Raw genomic sequence first — 20,149 nt, forward strand, 5'->3', positions numbered from 1 at the left:
AATCAGCATCAGGTCCGCTACGGTTAAAAACACTAGGTGGACCTAAAACCACTGATGGATGTAGCTTTGTTACCTTGCATTGTATGAAGGGTCTCAGGAGGACAAAAATAGGGATACGACTTCGCACAATGAAGTCGATGAAGTCCCAGAAAGCCAAGCCTCCCACCTTCCTCAGAGCCATCTCTTTAACCTGCAGACTCAGGCGGTACCATTGGTTTCCCAACGAGCGCTCGAAGCAAACCAACACCACCTTGAGAGCTGTGGAGGGTGGAGCCAGGTTATTGCACAAATTGTAATAAAACTAGAGCTGTCAGCGTTAACAGAGTCGGAGTGTGATTACTCCGATTAAAGGCTTTGATTGAAGGCGAAGTGCTTCCAGCTCCCAGTCGTACCGAGATATGCGGCCTGGCTGGTGGACTCTGCCAGGCCCTCCCTGCGCAGGTCCTTCCCAGTGTCTCCGGGCGTGGAGCAGTGAGCCGGAGATGCGTCCAGCATGAAGTTCTTGGTGCGGGAGGTGGAGATGATCCGAGGGGGCAGCAGGATGTTGATGACCGTCTGGAGGAGCAGGAATATCTCCGGCTGCTCAAGGTGGGGGCTGTCTGCAACACAGCAACACAACAGAACGTTAGGAAGCTGTAAAATAAAGAGTGAGTTTAGTGATTTAGTGTTGCTACCTTTGCTTCCAGAGCCCACCGTCAGAACAAAAGGAATGAGCAGGTTGAGCAGCATCCCCTCTCGCCTCTCCTGATTGGTGAACGGTGAGATCACATGACTGAGGGGAAAGTCGTCCTTCAAGGCCTGACGGGGAGAAAAAATCTGCTTAAAGACATGGGGGGGGGGGGGTTAGATGAGTCAGCTGAATTTGTAATGAGCCGCACCTGAATCTGCAGAGCCACCAGACGGACAACGGCCGTGCTGAAGGGAAGCGGAGGAGAGAGGTATGGGCTGAGGTGGAGGAGCGGCAGGCCGTCCGCCACGCTGGAGGGGCCGACCACACCCATCACCTGGTGACAAAGGTCAGCACTAGACGTCTACTTTTCTTTCAAACAGGTGAATCTGGTGACAAAATAATGTTCAGCTTCCACTTTTTGGTGCTTCTCTGTGTCATAAAGGCTTTTACTACAATCACTGGAAACCCCAAACTACTTTGAAAGCAACCAATTCACAACAACCAGCAGGGACTTCATCCTGCTTGCCAAGCATTCTGGCATTAGCCTGGTGTGGAGAGCTTTAGATAGTAATACTTTCTGCAATGGCATTTAGCAAAAAAGTAATAACTGGTTGAAATACTCCTGAATAATTGGGTTTGTGACTGTTTGTGCTTTCATACCAGGTTGACGCAGACGTTTATCAGCGACCGAAGGTGTGGGAGGAAGGAGATGATTGGCTGGCGCTGGAGGGTCAGACAGATCCCCTCAATCAGATTACTGGCCGCCTCCCATTCCACTTGTCTCCTGGAAAACCACGTAGTTCCACCCCATGACAAAAGAAGAGCACATGAAAGCCCCACAGGAAACTCCTCTAAAGGGTCTTATTTCTAAATCTCCAATGAAACTATCTAAAAGCATAAAACAAAGCATAAGTTCACTTACCACGCCATTAAACATTGGCTTTTTTTGTTATTTTAGTTTAAAAAAACTACGTGTAGACATCAAATGTAGCAAAGCTTAAAAACAGCGGCAGCTCCAGTAGTAAACAGACATCTCAGATCAGTGATCCCTCTGTTCATCTAAGCTGCTTTCCTCTTGTAATTCCTCCTCAAGGTGACGTCAGTCATCAAAACCACAAAAACAAAAGACATTCAGTGGAATCTAAAAATAAAACCGTGTAAGGGATTTTCTTTTCTTTCTTTCCCATCTGCTTGGTCTTTTTTTTAATTTTACTGTCTTTCCTTCTTTAAAAATGACATCTTTTATTTTTTAATTAATCTAAGGTGTCTGAAGGGTCTCAGTTGTTTCTCAGTCACCCAGGACATGACAAAACTAAGAAAGATTTTAAAATAAAGCAACTTAACTTATAATTTAAATAGCCCATAACTTGTATTGGGAGCCCATAACTTGTGGCAGTGTCCATGGACCATGGACACTGCCACTGGTCCATGGTAACCAACTGCTTCACTGGCCAACAAATGGTTGCCGTCTCTGCTTTCATTGGTGCGTTGAGTTGTAGCTCAGATTTAGGGTTCACTGCTGATTTAGCAAGATGTTAGCCATCATCCCGCTAGCACTGAGAGTCGAATTCAGACACGTTGCTATGGAGACAGTCTCTATTGAATGTATGTGGTGGGAACCATTAGCCAAAAAGTTAGTGGCGATAACACTAACTTTAAATAAAGTGCTAATAAAGCACTAATCATAAACATTTGTTTTGCTAATGCTAAAGTGCTACACCAACATGGTATTTAGTGGAAGCCAGTGCTAAAGTGCTAAACCAATGTGCTATTTAGTGGAAGCTAATGCTAAAGCACTAAATCAACATGGTATTAAACTTGCACCGAGTTTTACAAACACTGCATTAACACATGGTATTAAGTGGAAGCTAATACTAAAGTGCTAAACCAAAATGGTATATAGTGTAATGTGTTATCTTCAGAGTGGACACACCCCTCTGCAAAGAGGGAACACTGCCACTAGTCCACTGTGTGTGTTAGTCCACAAGTCGTCACACAACTGAACGCCTCACACTCAGCCAGCACAGAAACACACCAGAAGCCACAAAGACAGCTGGATGGACGACAGCGTCGAGAAGCCGCCTAGCTACTGCACACGCCACAGCACCAGCGTCACAGCACAACACAGCCACCACAGAGAAGGGAGTCCGGGGTTCAACAGACCTGGTGCACAGTGCCTGTGGGCGAGCGCACCTGAGCGTGGGCATCTTGTGGATCTTGTTGAACATGCGGTCCAGCCTCTTGAGGATGAGGATGAGGGCGGGGCGCACAGCTTCAGACGACCAGTCGGTGATGGGCAGCATCTCCATGATGTAGCGCCGGAGGCCTCGGCTCTCCATGGTCAGGGTGTCGTAGGGCGCCAGCTTGAGCAGGGCGTGGGCGATCTCCGCTAACCTGATGAGAAAAAGAAAAAAAACACGTACAAACACCTGGAAAACATCCGTTGGCTGTCGAGTCCTGTGACCAGGCGCTGGGAGGCGCTCTACCTCATGTGGGACTTGATGTCCAGCAGCTCCAGAGCAGTGACGCGTGGCTCTCCGGCGATGTTCTGCAGGATCTTGAGGCGGGGTCCGCAGTGTTTGTAAAACTCGGTGCAAATGTTTAGGAGGGACTCTCGCGGGCGGCGAAACTCCTCCCTAGCAAGGCGCTCGTCCAGCTCCTCCCTCGGCATGCCTTGGCCCTCCTCCAGCAGGTGCAGGTTGTCCCTGGGAACACACACACACACACACCTTCATTCAATCCTCTTCCTCTTGGGAATGGATTTAGGAATACCAGATCCACCGTCACCTGGTGTTAACGCCTCCGGACATGGCATGGTTGGCGGTGGTGCCCCCCTTGTGTCCCTGGTCACAGCGGGATATCTGCGGGGCGGTCATTGGTCTGCAGATGGAAACATTTCCAGGCACTGAATGGAAAGACTAAAACCATCAAAGCTGTTACTGCTGGAAGCCAAACCTGGTGAGGGCCTCAGAGCTGTACAGCAGGGCCTGCAGGGACGTTGCCATGGCAGCAATGGCAGCGATCTCGTCCCTGGCCGCGGACGCAGACTCCATTGTTGCCGTGCTGCTCTTGAGCTTCTGAAGGAAGCAGGGAACCAGCGCTTCCAGCACCATCAGCATCTGAAGGCTAACCAGAGACCTGCATCAGGGCCTGTCTGCTGTAGGGAACCAAAGAAGATGTGGTTTTAGTTTACCTCCTGAAGGACTCGGGCGCGTAGGCGACCACCGTCACACACAGCTTGATGGCCTCACTGATGGAGAAGGCCAGATCTTCATTACCGTAGCAGAAGTCTGGAGGGACAGAGAGCAAAAGGTTGGACACTGAATGACAGGCAACGGTCTGTTGGTGAGACCTGCACAGGGCAACTCCGGTCTCCATGGAAACGCTCCGGAGTTATCCAAGCTCTAAGTTTCACTTCAAGGAAGGAAAGGCTGAATGAAGAAAGTCATGGAGGAAGGACACAAGAAATGAAAGAAAGGAAAGAATGAAAATGCAATGAAAGAAGAATGGAAGGAGGAATGGAAAGAAGGATGCTTAGACACAATGTACCTACAGTAGTTTACGTTGTGTTTGTGTCCATTTTAAATGAATACAGTCAGTGATAATGGAAGGAAGAAGACAGCATCAAGGGAAACGATGCATATAAAACATTCTCCATGTGGTTTTTCTGCTAATCCTCCAGCATCTACTTCCAGACGTTTCCAGGCTGTGCAGGAACCCTGACTGGTTTATGGTGAACCCTGGCTGCAGCTGGAGACCTGGTGGGTGTGTGGTGGTGAGGTTTTACCCAGAGAGCGCAGCGGTTTCTCTGACTGGACCAGCTCCAGAGCGTCCAGAGCGTCCTGCGTCTCCCCCTCCAGAGACACCAGCAGGTCAAACAGACACTGGGCCGACACGCCTTTAGACAGGCCGGTGCTGGTGCTGGTCTGGGAGGGTTCAAGGGGGATCGGGTCAGAGCGTTAGGGCAGGCACACGTGACAGGCTGAGGGAGTTTCGGGGACTTTATCGGCTCTTACGGTGAACTCCAGCAGAGGTGCGACGCTGGCAAACAGCTGGAGGATGAAGGGCTTTCTGTGGAGGATGTAGAACTGCCTGCAGCAGAACTCAATGCCCTGCCGCAGCAACGGGTTGCTCTCATAGTCCGCATAGACCTGGAACAGAACCAGAGCAGAACCGTCACTCTGTATAGGCGCAGCCACTCGGGTCAGCGGTGGTGTACCTGCAGCATGGTGGGCAGGATCCACTGGTAGCCGCTCAGAGAGAACAGGTGGTTGAAGTGGACGGCAGTGTTGATGGCGGTGGCGGTGTACTGGCGCAGCAGCGAGCTGTCCTCGGGGTGCAGCAGCAGCGCCCCGTTGAACACATTGAGGAACAGCATCATCTCGTCCCCCCAGGGGTACTCACTGGGCATGCCCAGGAACATCTCCTCCAGCAGCTTAATCCACAGCACCTTGTGGAGAGTGTCCAGGCCAAACAGCTCCTTACCTGGATGGACCACAACGTTGACGTCGTCGTAGCAACACCTGCCGCACTAATAGACGTCTGACTTACCCTGCGGCTCATTGAAGAGGGAGAACTCTGCGTCGATGGCGGTGCGGGGGAAGGAGGGCAGGCGCAGCAGGTCCTCCTGCAGGAGCGACACGTGGGACTGCTTGTGCACCGCCGGCATGCGCTGCGTCAGCGAGATCAGGAACAGCACCCGGCCGACCTCCTCCAGCTTCCGGGTGAACACCTGAGCGGGCGGCACACGGTGGTTCAGGATCTACTGGGTGGTGTGGGGGGGGGGGGGGGGGGGGGGGTCACAGGAGGAGTTTGGGCCTGGAGCCGCTACCTGTTTCTGGATCAGCTCCTGTCCTTTCTCAGGCAGCATGTGGACCAGGTTGAGCTGAGGGGAGACGGAGCGCCGGAACGGGTAGATGTCCCTGACGTAGGTCTGACGGAGCAAAACGGACAACAGGAAGTAGATCAGGAATGTAAAAAACAAAAAATCCATAAATACTTGAGACCTCCTCTAAAAAGCATTTTTTAGAGGAGCATATATATAAGCATATATATACCTGAAATACATATATATAAGTATACCTGAATATGTATTAACATTCACAGTGGAAGCAGTCTTAGCATTAGCACAGAAGCTAACATCTACAGTCTCCAGCATCAAAGAAAATAAACGGAAACTGTAACTAGAGGTCGTTTCTGTCTGATTACCAGTTCTTTACACTAATCTCTCCACAAAAAGATTTTCAGCTAATCGCAAGTCAATGGGAAAATAAATAAATTGGCTCACTTTTAACTTCATGCAAAGGGTTGAATTAACATAAATTAACATTTTCTTGCCTAAAATACAATAATATATCATTCCTGTAGTTGGTCATTTATAGATTCATTAATTTTAATTTTTTTTTTTGCATTACTGACTAACAGATAGAACTAGAAAATTTCTGAAGAAATTTAAACGGGGCCTGCCAAAGTGTGCCTGTCGGTTGGCACACTTCGTGGGCGTTCTGATGCTACAAATTAGCATCAATGCTAAAGTAAGCTACAATGTACTCAATAGCATGTGGAGATTGACAAACATGTTGAGTAACATGGACTTTCAGTATGTTGAAATTAGTGTACAAGTTAAAATGAGCCAAACTGCTAACATTAGCCAAAATGCTGTCAGTAGCATGTGGAGCATCACTCCATTCAGTGTACTAAGCATGGCTAATAAATAAGAAAAATAGCTAAAAGCTTCTTTTAGGGAAAAGGCTAATGCTAATGGGGGCAGTGAAATGCAAAGGTTTGTGCTAATGTTAATTTACTGTCTTGCGCAGCAGGGCAGTGCAATAACCTGAGAGAAAAAAGATAGTAAAGGCTAATATTAGTTAGCACTACCCTGAGAGGAATATTTAGGCTTTTATTTTGAAATTCCATTACAAAACTTAACGCTGTGTCACTGTTGCTCCTCGTGATTAAGCTCATAATTACAATCCTCTGTACTGAATAGCTCTCTGATAGCAGACGGTGTCCATAAACAAGTTTACTAAATATTGTACAATAACTGAAAACAGAGATGCAACTTCTATCATGAATATAGATTAGCCAAAAACCCTCCAAATTACAATGAAATACTTCTACTTCTGGTGGGCGACAGAAGTAACACCCTTAATCGTTTCCCCAGTAAGCCTCCCAGGGATAAGGTTGATAGAATGTTCAGTTCCAATGGTATCAATGACATCAGCGGTTATGACGTCACTCTATGATACCACAAAGGAGTCTCTCTCTTGAATATAGCTCGCAGACAGAGTTTTCTCAGACCTGTTCCACAGTTCTATCGCGACAGATCACTCTTCAGAGCACGTTCGAAATTAATTGAGACAAGCGGGATATCGGTTCCAGATATTACACGCCTTTCAGAGAAGCAAGAATTTACCAGAACATCGACATGAAGCAACAACAGATTGTTTGTGAACATGAAGCTTTTCCAGCTGAGCTTTCATGGGTCGACATGATGGACCTCAACATCCAAGTCGACTTCGACGCAGTCATTTCTTTTGAAGATGACAGCGACAGCCCCATTAAGCCGGAAGATGAATCAGCAGAGATTCAGGGGGAATCAGGTCCTTCTGGCAACTTTGAGAGTCCAACATCATTGGAAGTCAAGCAGGAAACAACTCCCTCTGCTGGCTTCGAGATCACCCCCTCAGTGGAAGTTGTGGGAGAAACAAGCCAACACGTCATCGAGCTCACAAAGCAGGTAGACTATCTTAAAAAAGAGTTGCAGAGTAAGATTTTTGATCTCCATGAGGAAAGAGACCGAAGGATTGCATATCAGGCTGAAGTCAAATCACATCAGGAGGAGATTCAAAAACTGCAAAATATGGTAGTAAAAGAACATCACCTGCGAGTCAAACGTGAACAAGAAAGAAACGTGCCAGAGATTAAAGATGCGTCAAATGTTTCTTGCTCTTCCAAAGTTACAGCCGACAAGAGCATCCTTCAACAGCTGGAGTACTTCAAGAGGGAGGCTGAAAAATATGCCTCCCGCAACAAAGGCCTGATAGAAGTCATGGTTGAAGAATACAGAGTGAGACTTAAATACGAGGAGCAGCTCAAAAGTCACACAGAGCAAGCTTCCAAATTCAAAGCCCAGGAGGAAACGGTGAAATCTCTGCAGGGTCAGGTTGCAGACCTGAAGGTGAAGTTAAAACTTGCTCTGGAAAACAACCGTCCTAGAGTCTCCACCCAACCAGAGGTCCCCCTGCAAACAGAAGGCTCCCTACGACCAGAGGAGTTCAAGGAAAGACAGACCTCCAATCAATCAGGGAGGTACGAGGAAAGACAGACCTCCAATCAATCAGGGAGGTCTAACGAAAGACAGACCTCCAATCTATCAGGGAGGTACGAGGAAAGACAGACCTCCAATCTATCAGGGAGGTCTAACGAAAGACAGACCTCCAATCTATCAGGGAGGTACGAGGAAAGACAGACCTCCAATCTATCAGGGAGGTCTAACGAAAGACAGACCTCCAATCTATCAGGGAGGTATGAGGAAAGACAGACCTCCAATCTATCAGTGAAGTATGAGGAAAGACAGACCTCCCATCAACCAGGGAGGTACGAGGAAAGACAGACCTCCAATCTATCAGGGAGGTCTAACGAAAGACAGACCTCCAATCAACCAGGGGTCTCCATGCATAGTGTGGCTCGGCCTTTGCACCGACCCACACCCAGGTTGCAATCAGAGGAGTCCACGCAAAGCCAAACCTCCACACAAACATGGAGGTCCGAGGAAAGACAGACGTCCATGCGACCAACCTCCACTGGTTGCATGAAGGGGCTTCATGTTGGCGTTGGCGTGAAGGCCAATCTATGCCCGGCTCGGCCTTTACGCCGACCCACCCCCAGGTGGCACTAATCTAGGTCACTATCGAAACCTAGGTTTTGCTAACACTCGGCATTAATTGCTTGATTAATTGATCTCTCTAAATTGTCCTAAGGTGTGAATGTGTGTGTGCAAGGATAAGTGTGTTAGATGATGGATGGATGAATATTTGTTAAAAGTGTCTGACAGTAGAATATGAAACAGAGAATCTGCGAAAATGCATCTAGCTCTGCTACTATCCAGAAACAACCAATCAGAACCAAAAGGCAAACCTTTGGTTCTGATTGGTTTCTAATGTGTTGAATGTGTCTCAGCACATTCAACACATTAGACTACTAGTGTACTGCAGCTACACAATTGGCAGAAAAACACCCTAATATTATATCATCATTGTTTATAATGATTTAGAAAACAAAATGCTGTACAGGTTTGTCAAAACTATTTCGACCCACATTAGAACTTAGCATTGATTTCCTTCATTTTAGTAGCTGCGATTTTGCCTAATCCACACATTTTCCCTAACCCCAAACAATATTAGTCTATTCCTAACCCTAACCCTAACTAAAACTTAATTAGCATCTTACCTCTAAATGTTACCCCTGACCCAAAGCAATGAGTCCATCATATTAGGACCAGGTTTTGGTCCTAATATGATGGAACTAATGCAGTGTTTCTCAATTCTGGTCCTCAGGCCCCCCTACCCACCTGCCCTGCATGTTTCAGGTGTTCCCCTTCTGCCACACAGCTGGATTGAATCTGTGGGTGATTAACATGCTACTGCAGTACTTGATGACTGCAGAAGAGATCATGCAATCATTTAGATCAGCTGTTCTGAAACAGAGACACATCTAAAACATGCAGAGCAGGGGGTTTAAGGACTGGAATTGAGAAGCACTGACCTAATGTGACACTGGACATATAATGGTGCGTTCACACCAAATGCGTTTTGAGCGTCAGGCGCAGCTGGTTTGCATTCAAAGTCTATGTGGAGGCGCGTCGAGGGCCGTTGCATCGCGCTTCAAGCCTCTAACGCGGCGCGATTTGAACCGTTTGGAGCTTTTGACAAATCTAGTGCATCCAACGCTTCACATAGACTTTGAATATAAACCAGATTCGCCTGACGCTCAAAACGTGTTTGATGTTAATGCACCATTAAAATGTTCAGTTCCACTGGTAACAATGACATCAGCAGTGATGACATCACTCTTTGATGCAACAAATGAAACTCTCTTGAGTGTAGCACACAGGCTGCTTTTCAGACCTGTTCCTGTTTCTGAGTTATAAGTTATAAGTTATGAATCTTCTCCAGAATTATTGTTAAAATGATTTGAAGGCACAGAATCAGCCCAGTACAGGTTCACATTCTCAGGTTAGAGAGACTCACCTGGTATAAAGTTAATTTTTCGGTACTGGAATCACACCAAAGATAAATTAGTTTAATCAAAGTATGTCATAAATATGTGTGCATGTACTCCATCTTAAGTCCAGAGCACACTAGATTTTTGTTGCTTGTGCCACCACTTGATGATATGCACATAAGATATAACATAAACAGCACCATTCAGAGATGCAATGAGTTTATAGCAGTTGTTCCACCATGTCTGTAGTTCTGACGTTCTGCCATCACTGTGGTTCTAAAGAGCAGCTCAGAGAGGCAGACTAAATTCTGTCTATTTTGGGTCTAACTGACTGTTTTGTGTCAGTTAGACTTTTGTTTTGAGTTAAATTTGACTCGTTTTTTGTTAATTATGTTGTCACAGTTACTTGAAATGCCAACAAAAGTAATAGCTCCCCTCACGGGATTGAGCCGCACGTTTTGATATATATTGTGAGGGGCCACGCAGCGGTACGAGCCGCATTAACGGTAGTAGGAAGTGGCAGTTATTTTGAGGTGTAGAACAATAGGGGCCTGCCATGCAATGCATAGGGATTACATCCCTATGCATTGCTATGGGCAGGCCCCAAAAATGTGCTTAATCAGAGGTTTTGTTTTCTACAGAATGTGAACCAGGTGAGGTTAAAGCTGCCTGTAGAGTTCTGGCAGAACAGATTTACAGACTAAGTTGTTTTTTTTTTTATCTTAAACGCAAAAGGTTTGTGTTTTTGTACATTTCGACCTATTTACTGCTATGAGTGTGTTGGCCTTTTAGTAAATCAATTTTTTTAGAGTCTACATACTCTAGTTAATGATTAATTAGTCAACAATTATTTCAATAATCACAATTAATCATTTCAGCTCTGACTTACACATAAGATCATTATTGCTATTTCACAAAACAAAAACTTCAATGTTGATCTGGGTATCAGTTTAACTCGCAGAAATTATGTCATCACATTATTTTTGTTAAATTATTTATGTCAACAACTATTGTAACTCGTCAGAATCTGTTGTAGTGACAAAAGCGAAACAAACCAAAGACTTAAATAAATTAACCTGAACTAAATTAGTTTCTGTTGAGCCTGTTTGTCCTGCAAGATGCATTCAGAAGATTATCTTAAGTTTTTCTGTTTAGATAAGCAGAACTAAATACAGTCAGCTAATGTTGGTTCCTCTAAATGAAGCTAACAAAGATTATGATGTTTGCAGATGATGCTGTGAGATATGTTAAAGTAGGGAGAATAGTAATGTCTCCTACATTAATCTGTCTCTTCCTTAATGTAGGAGACAGACTAATCTGACTGTCTCTAAGACGGACATTAATCTGTGTCCTACAGATTAATGTTGAGAAACTAAAACAAAAAGGTAAAACAAAACAACTCATTTAGTCTGGTTCAAGCTGCACCTTGTTGTAGTGAATGAGGTTCCATCTCTTGTCCATGAGGAAGTAGTGAGCCGATCTGGCCTCAGGAATGTTGAAGAACTCAAGACACTCCTGGTGGGAAGAAGATGAACAAAACTAACGTCCCCTTCACATGATCCCAACTGTTCATTCAGCAAAGTTATAGTTCTATCTGTGTGTGGACCACAGGAGACAGCGCTGGGTGTTTACCTTCAGCAGAGCATCAAACTGGGTGTCTTCATGGACCGGCAGCTGGGTGGGGATGTCGCACTCGTTCTGGCCGTGCACCACCAGCGTTTTGGTTCCTAAAAACCAAAAGACACGAGCTTACAGCAGACGCTGCTGGTTCTGTATTATGTAGTGAGGGTGAAAGGTCGGCCTGCTGACCTGGCATGGAGGCAGTGACCAGCAGTTTGACCTCACATTGCTCCTTCTTCATGGTCTGCTTCAGGTCTTTGAAGAAGAGCCCCTCCACGTAGCCCACCACCTCCCACAGGAAGGTCAGCGTGGCCGAGATGGCGTCCATGCCCCACTCGCACGGCGTCCGCACAAAGTACATGATCAGCCCCACCTGGAGGCACAGCCTGGGTCAGGAACCGGGACCTGAGCAGCAAACACACTCAGGAGGGTGGGCGTTATCTCACCAGGTAGTTAAAGAGGATGTGGGAGGTCTGAGCGGGCAGATCGCCGATGTTCAGCAGCAGCTTTCTCAGCATGTAGATCAGCTCATCCTGGAGACACAGCAGCAGCTTGGAAAACTCACACTGCATCCGTTAATGCAGAACAAGAAATCCCTTTTACATTCTCTGCTGATGTATAGTGAAGAGTTTGGCTTTTTTGTTGTTGCTGCTTTTATGTCATGAAAACCTTTTATTTTTGCTTAAAGATCATAAAAATGTGTCTTAAAAACAGCTCTCCCACCTGTCTGTTGCTCACGGTGAGTTTTTCCAAGAAGTGGCGGAGAACCAGAGCGGGATCTTCAATAAGGCAGTTCCAGAGGATCTGCTGTGCAACAGCACTCACTGAAACCAACAGTAAGAGGTGAGTCAATGGTCAATTATTCAAATTAGAACTTTTGGATGGCTAGATATAAATACTTCATTAATCAGCAGGATGCTTCTCTAGAATAAGAGAATAAGAGTAATACAGTCATTTTGTTTTGGGAAAATAATAAACCAAACAGAATTTCGGATCTGTGGTCACTAGGCAGATTTTGAGTAGAAAGTGGTCTGAATACCTGCAGCATTAAACAATGTGGATTCTAGTAATGTGTTGGTGAGCCAATTATATTTTGAGTTGTGGCCCTTTCAAGACGACTAAATAATAAAAATAGGTGTTGTTCTAAAGGTTTATTGAATTTAGGCTTCTGTTCTATCATAGATTTGTCAGCCATTTTGAGTGTTAGCTAGCAGCAGTGTTGGCCCCAGGGATAGCACAGCAGTGTTAGCTGTGTTAACTCTAAAGCACTAATCATAAACATTGGTTCTGTTATTCCTAAAGCCCTACACAAACAGAATATTTAGCTAATGCTATAGCGCTAATGTCAACCATGTTGACACCCACCAAGTGTCAGGGACACAACATTTATTATATCGCCCTCTACAGGTCAACTTTATTATTGGACACCAAGCTAAACAGTTGAACTTCAGGAAGTGATTATTTGGATCAGACATTTCACTCATTTAGTTTTACAATTGTTGAGTTTCGCTAACGCGGTTACTAATTTTGTGCTAACTACTGTACGGTTTGGATCAGAATGCAGCAGTATGTCAGCTCTGTCTCCTCTCTTCACTGGAAATTATATCTGCCCTTGAAAGACTACAACCCGCTATCACCAATTTAATTTTGACATTATAACTTACATGTTCTATAATGTCCTTAGATATTGTATTTATATCTTTTTCTCTGGTGACTGTGTTTTATTTTCTGATGTGTAAACACTCTTCACCACATTCACAATAAGAGCATGAATATAAACGTCTAACTACTTGAATTCTTAATAGTTAACTGTAACGTCAACATACGGTCAAACTTTATAGAAGTGAAAGTTTACAAAACAGACAAGTAAATTAGCACTTTGGAATTTATCTGAAAAGTTAGGAAGTTATGTGCGCTAAATAGTTTCAAAGCTAGCTAAAACTCTAAAGCGCTAAAGAAAATGTTAGCTCTGATATTAGTAAACTAGCTGATATCAGAGCTAACTCTGATGTTAGGTAGCTCTGGTTGATGCTATTTCTGCTAGCACCGACCAGTAGCTAACAAAAATAATGAATTTTATGAACTCTCTGGACTGAGAAAGCTGTGTAAAAGTAGAAGTGCCTCCACTGTGGCCCAAATCCAGACTACCTCTGGATTTGGGCCACATTTCGCCCAGGCTTGATGAGTGCTAATGGACTTGGGCCTACAGAGGGTTCTTGTATGGGTGTCTGGTGCCTATCGCCCAGGCTTGATGAGTGCTAATGGACTTGGGCCTACAGAGGGTTCTTGTATGGGTGTCTGGTGCCTATCTCCAGGGATCCGTGGATAAAATATTAAATAAGATTAATAATAGTAATAATAATACTGTCTAATTTTTAACCTACCAGCCACGCCGTCCTCTCTGACTTCTCCATCTTCCATGAGGTGGACTATTGGTAAGACTGCAGCACAGATGCATGCTGGGAAGACAGCTTGAGGAGGCTGAAGCATGTGGTGTGTGGGAGTGTGATCTGTTGTGTTTTCTTCATCTTTAAAACAACAAACCAGTGAAAGTTAGAACACGGCTGTGCCACATGTTCTAGACCAGGGGTCTCAAACTCCAGGCCTCGAGGGCCGCAGTCCTGCAGTTTTTAGATGTGCCAAATGTACAAAACACTGGAATGAAATGGGTTAATTACCTCCTCCTTGTGTAGATCAGTTCTCCAGAGCCTTAATGACCTAATTATTCTGTTCAGGTGTGGTGCAGCTGAGGCACATCTAAAAGTTGCAGGACTGTGGCCCTCGAGGACTGGAGTTTGAGACCCCTGTTCTAGACTTATTCCTTTGTGCTCATGTTACCCTGTCTGTCTAGTATCTCTCTACCTTCAGCGCTGGCCATGGAGCGGACGGACCAGACGGAGCCTCGGCGGAATGAGTAGTTCCTGTGGGAGTTGCTGGAGGCGCAGGACGGGCTGACGGAGAGGCGGCGGGACGCCAGGTTCACCACTTCTTCTGCTGGCGGGACCAAAGAGAGAAACAACAGGCCGTCAGAGAGCGGAACGCGGCCTGGAGGTGCGCTGGGCGACGGCCCCACCTTCCTCCTCCTGCTCCGGCGGGGGGCTGCAGGTGGGCTCGTAGCAGGCCTCCTGGGCCACGGGGATGGCCGTGATGATGCTGGCCTCGCGGCCCAGCCGCCGCTTCTCCTCCTCCTGCTGCAGGTTCTTCAGGATGTGCTCGGCCCGCTGGTGGGAGCGCGACACGGCCCGAGCAGAGAACGATTTCTAAACACAAGAGAGAGGGGCCGGAGAACGTTCAAACCCCCCACCCAGGAAGGTGAACATGGCTATCTTCAGGAGAAGTTCTCGGTTTCATCGACAGAACAGTAACTTTCCTCCAGTGAGCTCCTCTGAACACCCAGGGTAAAGAGCTAAAGCCAATTATTCCAACTTTGCCAGCTGGAGACACTTTAAAATCTTTTTTTCATCTCACAGTCACTGAACGTACCGCAGCTAAACGGCTAGCTGAAGGTAGCACCAGCAGGTGGAAGTTATTACTGCATAAAAAGCCTGAATATTAACCATCTTTAATATCAATAAAGAGACTAATTTGATAATGCTATACTTTAAAAACTTTGAAAACTGATCTCCTCTTCCTGTCACATTAATAACCCAAACCGCTCCACCTTTTCATCAGTCTTCCCCTGCTTCCGGAAGAAAAGCATCCCCACGGCATGATGCTGCCACCATCGTGTGTAACATCAAGGATGGTGTGATCAGTGTTAGTTTCTCACTACAAGTAGCCAGAGGTGGATAGTAGCTAGTAATTGCATTTACTTGAGTAACTCTTTGGGGACAAAACTACTTTAGGTGGGCTTCACTGTACTTTTTACTTTTACTTGAGAACTTTTATTGTGAAGTATTGCGATTTTCTGGGTACGCCACCCTGTTAGAATGAAGAACAAACATGTTTTGACCAAAAATGAACCTGACACAGAGAACCCACCTAAAGTTTGCCAAAGTGAGACCTCTTGTTTCTACAAAGTCTTTGCTATTCTAATGTTACTTTCGGTGCGTTTCAGAGCATTTTGAGGTCAAACACCACAGGTAATTTTTCACTTTGTTAAAAAAAAATATATATGTATATATATATATATATATATACATACACTATCTACTATAAGCTTTGGTAATAAATAGAAATAAACTGATTTAGAAGTGTTTTTCTGCTTAAGATTTGCTAGCTATTTGCATATTTCTTTCCATTTTGGTCTTTAAAATACCAGAATTTGCACATATCATTTTAGTTTTGTCTATTTCATACTTCTACTTGAGTAAAAATACATTGAAGAAGTGATGCTCATCCTTGCTCTATCCCCCCCCCCCTGCTGACAGTACTGGTTAGTCCAGTTGTGGACTGTTCTGGCAGGTTTGCACCATAAACATGGGAGCATCTCTGATCTCAGAGGCTGAAACTGGGAGAAAGTTACTGTATCCTTCAAAATGCTTATGTGTATCTAAGTACGGTCCTCTCAACACATGGTACGGTCAACATTCAGCCATTCTCAGTCGATGGGAGCATGCACGAACAGCACAACGGTCAACAGTCGGTACGCCTGATGCATGCTGTCATTTTTCACTCGTCTCGCAGTCAAAGCAAGTGCTGGAAGACTTTTTTTTTCCCCCCAAATGATGAAAGATGCAGCACAAGATCGGGACCGCCTCCCCTCATGATTATCCTCGATCTGACTTCACAAGATGCATCAGCGCAAACACTCGGACAGAGATACCAACTTACTATGGTATGGACTGACTGAATTAATGTGGGGAACTAAAAACAAAGACAGTTCATAGATCAAAATTATAGTATATGATTTGTGCTGGCAGGTCGTCATCAGAACCAAAAGAGTTTGGTTAAAATAGTGCATTAAAGGATTGAAAGCAACCCCTTTGTGCGTACAGACTGGTCTTCGTTTATGGGGTCCTGGACGCTGCCGGTGGTCTGCGGCACCCAGGGCGGGTCGAAGATGGGGACGCAGGGCATGCCCAGGATGGGGGACGGCAGGGTGAAGTTGATGCTGGGCGGAGGGATCTGATGGGTGGAGAACAGGTTACAGTAACTAAGTACCAGCTTTAGGATTCTGAACGTTCTGAACATTGTTCAGAACAATGTTTGACACAGTAATACGTCTCAAACATTGTTCTGAAACTACTGAAATCAGTCATTTACAAACGGAAGAACCTGCTGATTCAAGCTTAAAAAGAAAAACTAAAGATCAGAATTTATCATTTAGATCAGTGATTCATACTTTTCACCTATTTGGTGTAAAAAAAAAAATTTATTTGAATTGTCTAAGTTTACGGTAATTTCTCTCTTGTTTTAGTGAGAAGGAAATATTACTTTGTCTGATTTTCTTATTCAAATAAAGATGTAATACACTAAAAATATGAACTAAATAAGCCATAAACTAATTAATAACATTAAAAATATTATACCTATTGCTGGGACTCCACTAATGCTAAAACACAGAGAGAATATTAATAGTGGTCGATACACTTCTGCTAATCTGCATATGGCAAAGCTAAATTTGATTTAGCATTCCCGCAATCTTTGAAAACGTTCTCCAAAAATATTTTTTCTGGAAGAATTTTAAATCAGTACATACTATGACGTAACACACATCATTAAGACCTGGTATGGTAGAATGTAGCATGTTAGCATTAGCTTATACTAAATATCATGCTGGTGTAGGGTTTTAGTGGTGCAGGGAAACTACCCCACTAAACTACTAATGTTTAAGATTAGTGCTCTAGGGTTAGCACAGCTAAATCTTTAGTTAGCAGTGCCCACCACTGCTAAGATGATGGCATTAAAACATTTTTTTATTTCACTTCTACAACTGACTTGACATTTGACTTCACATAATATCTCTCACCACAAACCTATTTTTATGTTTACTTCAAAACACAGACAAATGTGTGAAAGAAACTAAACAAATGAATAAAAATGCAAAACTCATGACAGACCCATGACAGAAGCCCCAATGCCCAATTGAACTTGTATTAATTTGCAGGATTTCCTCACCTATGACTTTGAAAATCATTACTTTACATAGATTTTTGTAGTGTGTGAACAAGCTGCTCGATCATGAGTTGTACTCAGTTTTCCGCAGTGTGGTCGGCCCCAAAGTTGTCTCTTACTTTGAAGATCTGCTGGGCTCCCTCCTCCATGCGCGGCCACACCTGGTAGCGAAAACGCCACAGAGTGTAGAACTTCAAAATGGAGTTGATGCGCTGACAGGCCTCCTGGTGCTGGAACTCCGCCATCATCATCTCGGTCACGGCGTCAGGGACTTTGACGGCACAAAGGAGAAACATGGCGGCTGGAGGCGATTCAAGGGGGTGGAGGTGAGGAACGGGTGGAAATAGTTAGGAAATGTTGATAATGGGTGAAGAGAACCTAATTATGATGGAAATCCAAAAGAATAAGCCTTTAAATCTTAGTTGTGCATGAACGTACCAGCGGCGGCTGCCATGTGTTCGTCCACGCTGAGCAGCAGCTCCCAGGCGGCGGGCTGGATGTCTCCGTACATGTCATCGGTGAGGATGGGGGCAGCCTTGATCAGCAGCGACAGAGGAGCCGGGGACAAACTCATCACCTGAAACAAAGCAAATTCACCGATTCATGGTCGTCTTCCTTCTTTACCAAAAGACTTGGACACTGGCTGGCACACTTGCGCTAATTAGTTGAGCTAATTTTTAGCTTAGCGCTTTGGCGTATTTTGCTAATTTTGAAAACATTTAGCGCATTTAGCCACCCATTGATTGCTTTTTTTCCAGTTAATATCTGCAGATTTAATTTACTTGGCTGTTTTGTAAACTTTCAGCTCTGTTTCAAAGAATCCATTCCTGAGAGCACAAAGGATGTGTAATAAGAAACTTGATCCTGTAGAGGGAGATAAATGATGTGTCCCTGACAGTCATTGGGTATTAACTAAATTTTGATATTTTAGCATTAGTCCCACCTCAACACTATGTTGATGTGGTGAATTAGCATAGCTAATGTTCATGATTAGTGCTTTAGGGTTAACACCCCTAAATACAATGTTGATGTAGTGCTTTAGCGCTAGCCTACATAATGTTTATGATTAGCGCTTTGGTATTAGTGCCCACCTCTTGATCTGGAAGTATTAAATTCAAACTTTTATGCAATAAATTGTCCTAAAGTAATACTTAGACTGAGCGAAGCAGCTGACCTGGTTGCGGATGTACTTGAGCATGCCAGTGTCTTTCTTCCCTTCTGCATTGGAGTCGGTCGGTTTCCTCTTCATGGACGGAGTTCTCAGGCAAGATTTATCTGAACACTGAAGGGGGGAAAAAACGGCTTTAAAAACCCCAGTCCGTTTTCCTTTAACGGCTCTCCTCGCCTTACCTCCTTGTTCTTCTTTGCGCGTCCTCCGACGTTACCAGAGGCGCCGTCCTCCCTCAGGCTGTCCACCGACTCGCCGTAGACCAGCTTGATGGCGCGGACGAGGCGGGCACAGGAGCGGCCGTGGTGCTGGTAGCAGCGCGGGTGGCAGAAGTCGATGTGTGTGCAGATGAAGCTCTGCTGGTTGCACAGCAGGATCATAATCTGGACGGAGACATAAAGACAGATCAGAGCGTCTGGAGGACGAGGCGGTGGAGCAGCAGCTCCGGCTGATGGACGTACGTGGAGCCAGGACATGTTGCGGTGGTAGTTGTCTTCAGCTCCTCCTGAGCCCTGGCCCTCAGGCTCAATGCTGGGCTCACTGGTGCTGAAGGGACTTCCTGCAACATCGACAAGGACACACAATAAAACTTTAAAGAGATGTTACCTCCTTGTTACCAGCTTCCAAGTTCGAAAATGAAACAACAGAAATGAACAATAAATACCAGAGAGGGGCTCAGTTAGCTGACTTAAGTCACTTTTTGGGACACTGACTTTTATTTTTACAGAGTATATTAGAAAAGAAATCTCACCAAACACACAGGTTTCCAGGTGTATAAAACTCCCAGGTCAGACCTGTTTGATTATTGATCAGCCTGTGCCCAGTTGGGTTCAGGACCACGGCGTTGTTTTGCCCCTGCCCCCCGACTCACCGATGTCGGTGACGGTGTCCCTGCTCTGCGTCTGGGAAAGCAGCCCCTCCTCGTTCTCGGACTCGGAGTCCTGCCGGGACAGCTTGGTGCTCTTCAGGCTCCCCGCCCGGCGGATGGAAGACAGCGAGCCGCCCTTCTTCACACGGAAGCTGCGGGCGCCTTTGATCTGCAGCAGCCGGGAGCCTCCGATGCGGATCTTCCTGACAGGAGCTGGGCAGCGACAGGCGCAGCGGACATATTAAAACAGTCTGCAGGAAGCCTGGGGGAGGGGGGTTCTGCCGACTTGTGGCTCACCCTGAGCCTCCTGGGGCTTCTTCTCCTCCCCCGTGGTGTCAGACTTCAGTGTGTGGCTGCTGCTGTTCAGGGAGTCGTGGCCGTCCTCGTCGTCCAGGATGCCGGCGAAGCTGATCTTCCTCTCGTAGCGATGGCGGCCCAGCTCCGGGTCCAGGCGCAGCCGGCAGCTGTCCAGGTCCTGAAGCACACCGTGCTGATGTATCAGTACAGTACAGTCTCAGGTGCCAACACAGGAAACATTAAG

General features: G+C 45.6%; 1 protein-coding gene across 17 annotated transcripts in view; it reads right to left on the reverse strand.

Moving 5' to 3' along the window:
- Positions 1-20,149, reverse strand: part of unc80 (unc-80 homolog (C. elegans)) — a 52,248-nt gene that overhangs the window by 7,967 nt on the left and 24,132 nt on the right. For 10 of the 17 annotated variants that reach the window (XM_028010831.1, XM_028010827.1, XM_028010826.1 and 7 more), the window contains 31 exons: positions 19,906-20,083; positions 19,612-19,821; positions 19,202-19,299; positions 18,923-19,123; positions 18,747-18,854; positions 18,011-18,149; positions 17,692-17,873; positions 16,451-16,582; positions 14,589-14,775; positions 14,378-14,509; positions 13,900-14,043; positions 12,239-12,339; positions 11,962-12,048; positions 11,705-11,888; positions 11,528-11,622; positions 11,321-11,410; positions 5,502-5,603; positions 5,222-5,402; positions 4,890-5,155; positions 4,687-4,821; positions 4,458-4,596; positions 3,864-3,960; positions 3,626-3,796; positions 3,458-3,550; positions 3,157-3,375; positions 2,834-3,064; positions 1,331-1,454; positions 879-1,004; positions 675-798; positions 393-599; positions 74-258 (listed from right to left, as the gene is read on the reverse strand). In XM_028010831.1, the coding sequence (XP_027866632.1) occupies positions 74-258; positions 393-599; positions 675-798; positions 879-1,004; positions 1,331-1,454; positions 2,834-3,064; positions 3,157-3,375; positions 3,458-3,550; positions 3,626-3,796; positions 3,864-3,960; positions 4,458-4,596; positions 4,687-4,821; positions 4,890-5,155; positions 5,222-5,402; positions 5,502-5,603; positions 11,321-11,410; positions 11,528-11,622; positions 11,705-11,888; positions 11,962-12,048; positions 12,239-12,339; positions 13,900-14,043; positions 14,378-14,509; positions 14,589-14,775; positions 16,451-16,582; positions 17,692-17,873; positions 18,011-18,149; positions 18,747-18,854; positions 18,923-19,123; positions 19,202-19,299; positions 19,612-19,821; positions 19,906-20,083 (4,668 nt within the window). The remainder of the gene's footprint in view (positions 1-73; positions 259-392; positions 600-674; positions 799-878; positions 1,005-1,330; positions 1,455-2,833; positions 3,065-3,156; positions 3,376-3,457; positions 3,551-3,625; positions 3,797-3,863; positions 3,961-4,457; positions 4,597-4,686; positions 4,822-4,889; positions 5,156-5,221; positions 5,403-5,501; positions 5,604-11,320; positions 11,411-11,527; positions 11,623-11,704; positions 11,889-11,961; positions 12,049-12,238; positions 12,340-13,899; positions 14,044-14,377; positions 14,510-14,588; positions 14,776-16,450; positions 16,583-17,691; positions 17,874-18,010; positions 18,150-18,746; positions 18,855-18,922; positions 19,124-19,201; positions 19,300-19,611; positions 19,822-19,905; positions 20,084-20,149) is intronic. The other 7 variants (XM_028010830.1, XM_028010824.1, XM_028010823.1 and 4 more) reach the window with 2 other exon arrangements.

This window comes from Xiphophorus couchianus, chromosome 24, assembly GCF_001444195.1.
Source record: "Xiphophorus couchianus chromosome 24, X_couchianus-1.0, whole genome shotgun sequence".
Taxonomy (NCBI): domain Eukaryota; kingdom Metazoa; phylum Chordata; class Actinopteri; order Cyprinodontiformes; family Poeciliidae; genus Xiphophorus; species Xiphophorus couchianus.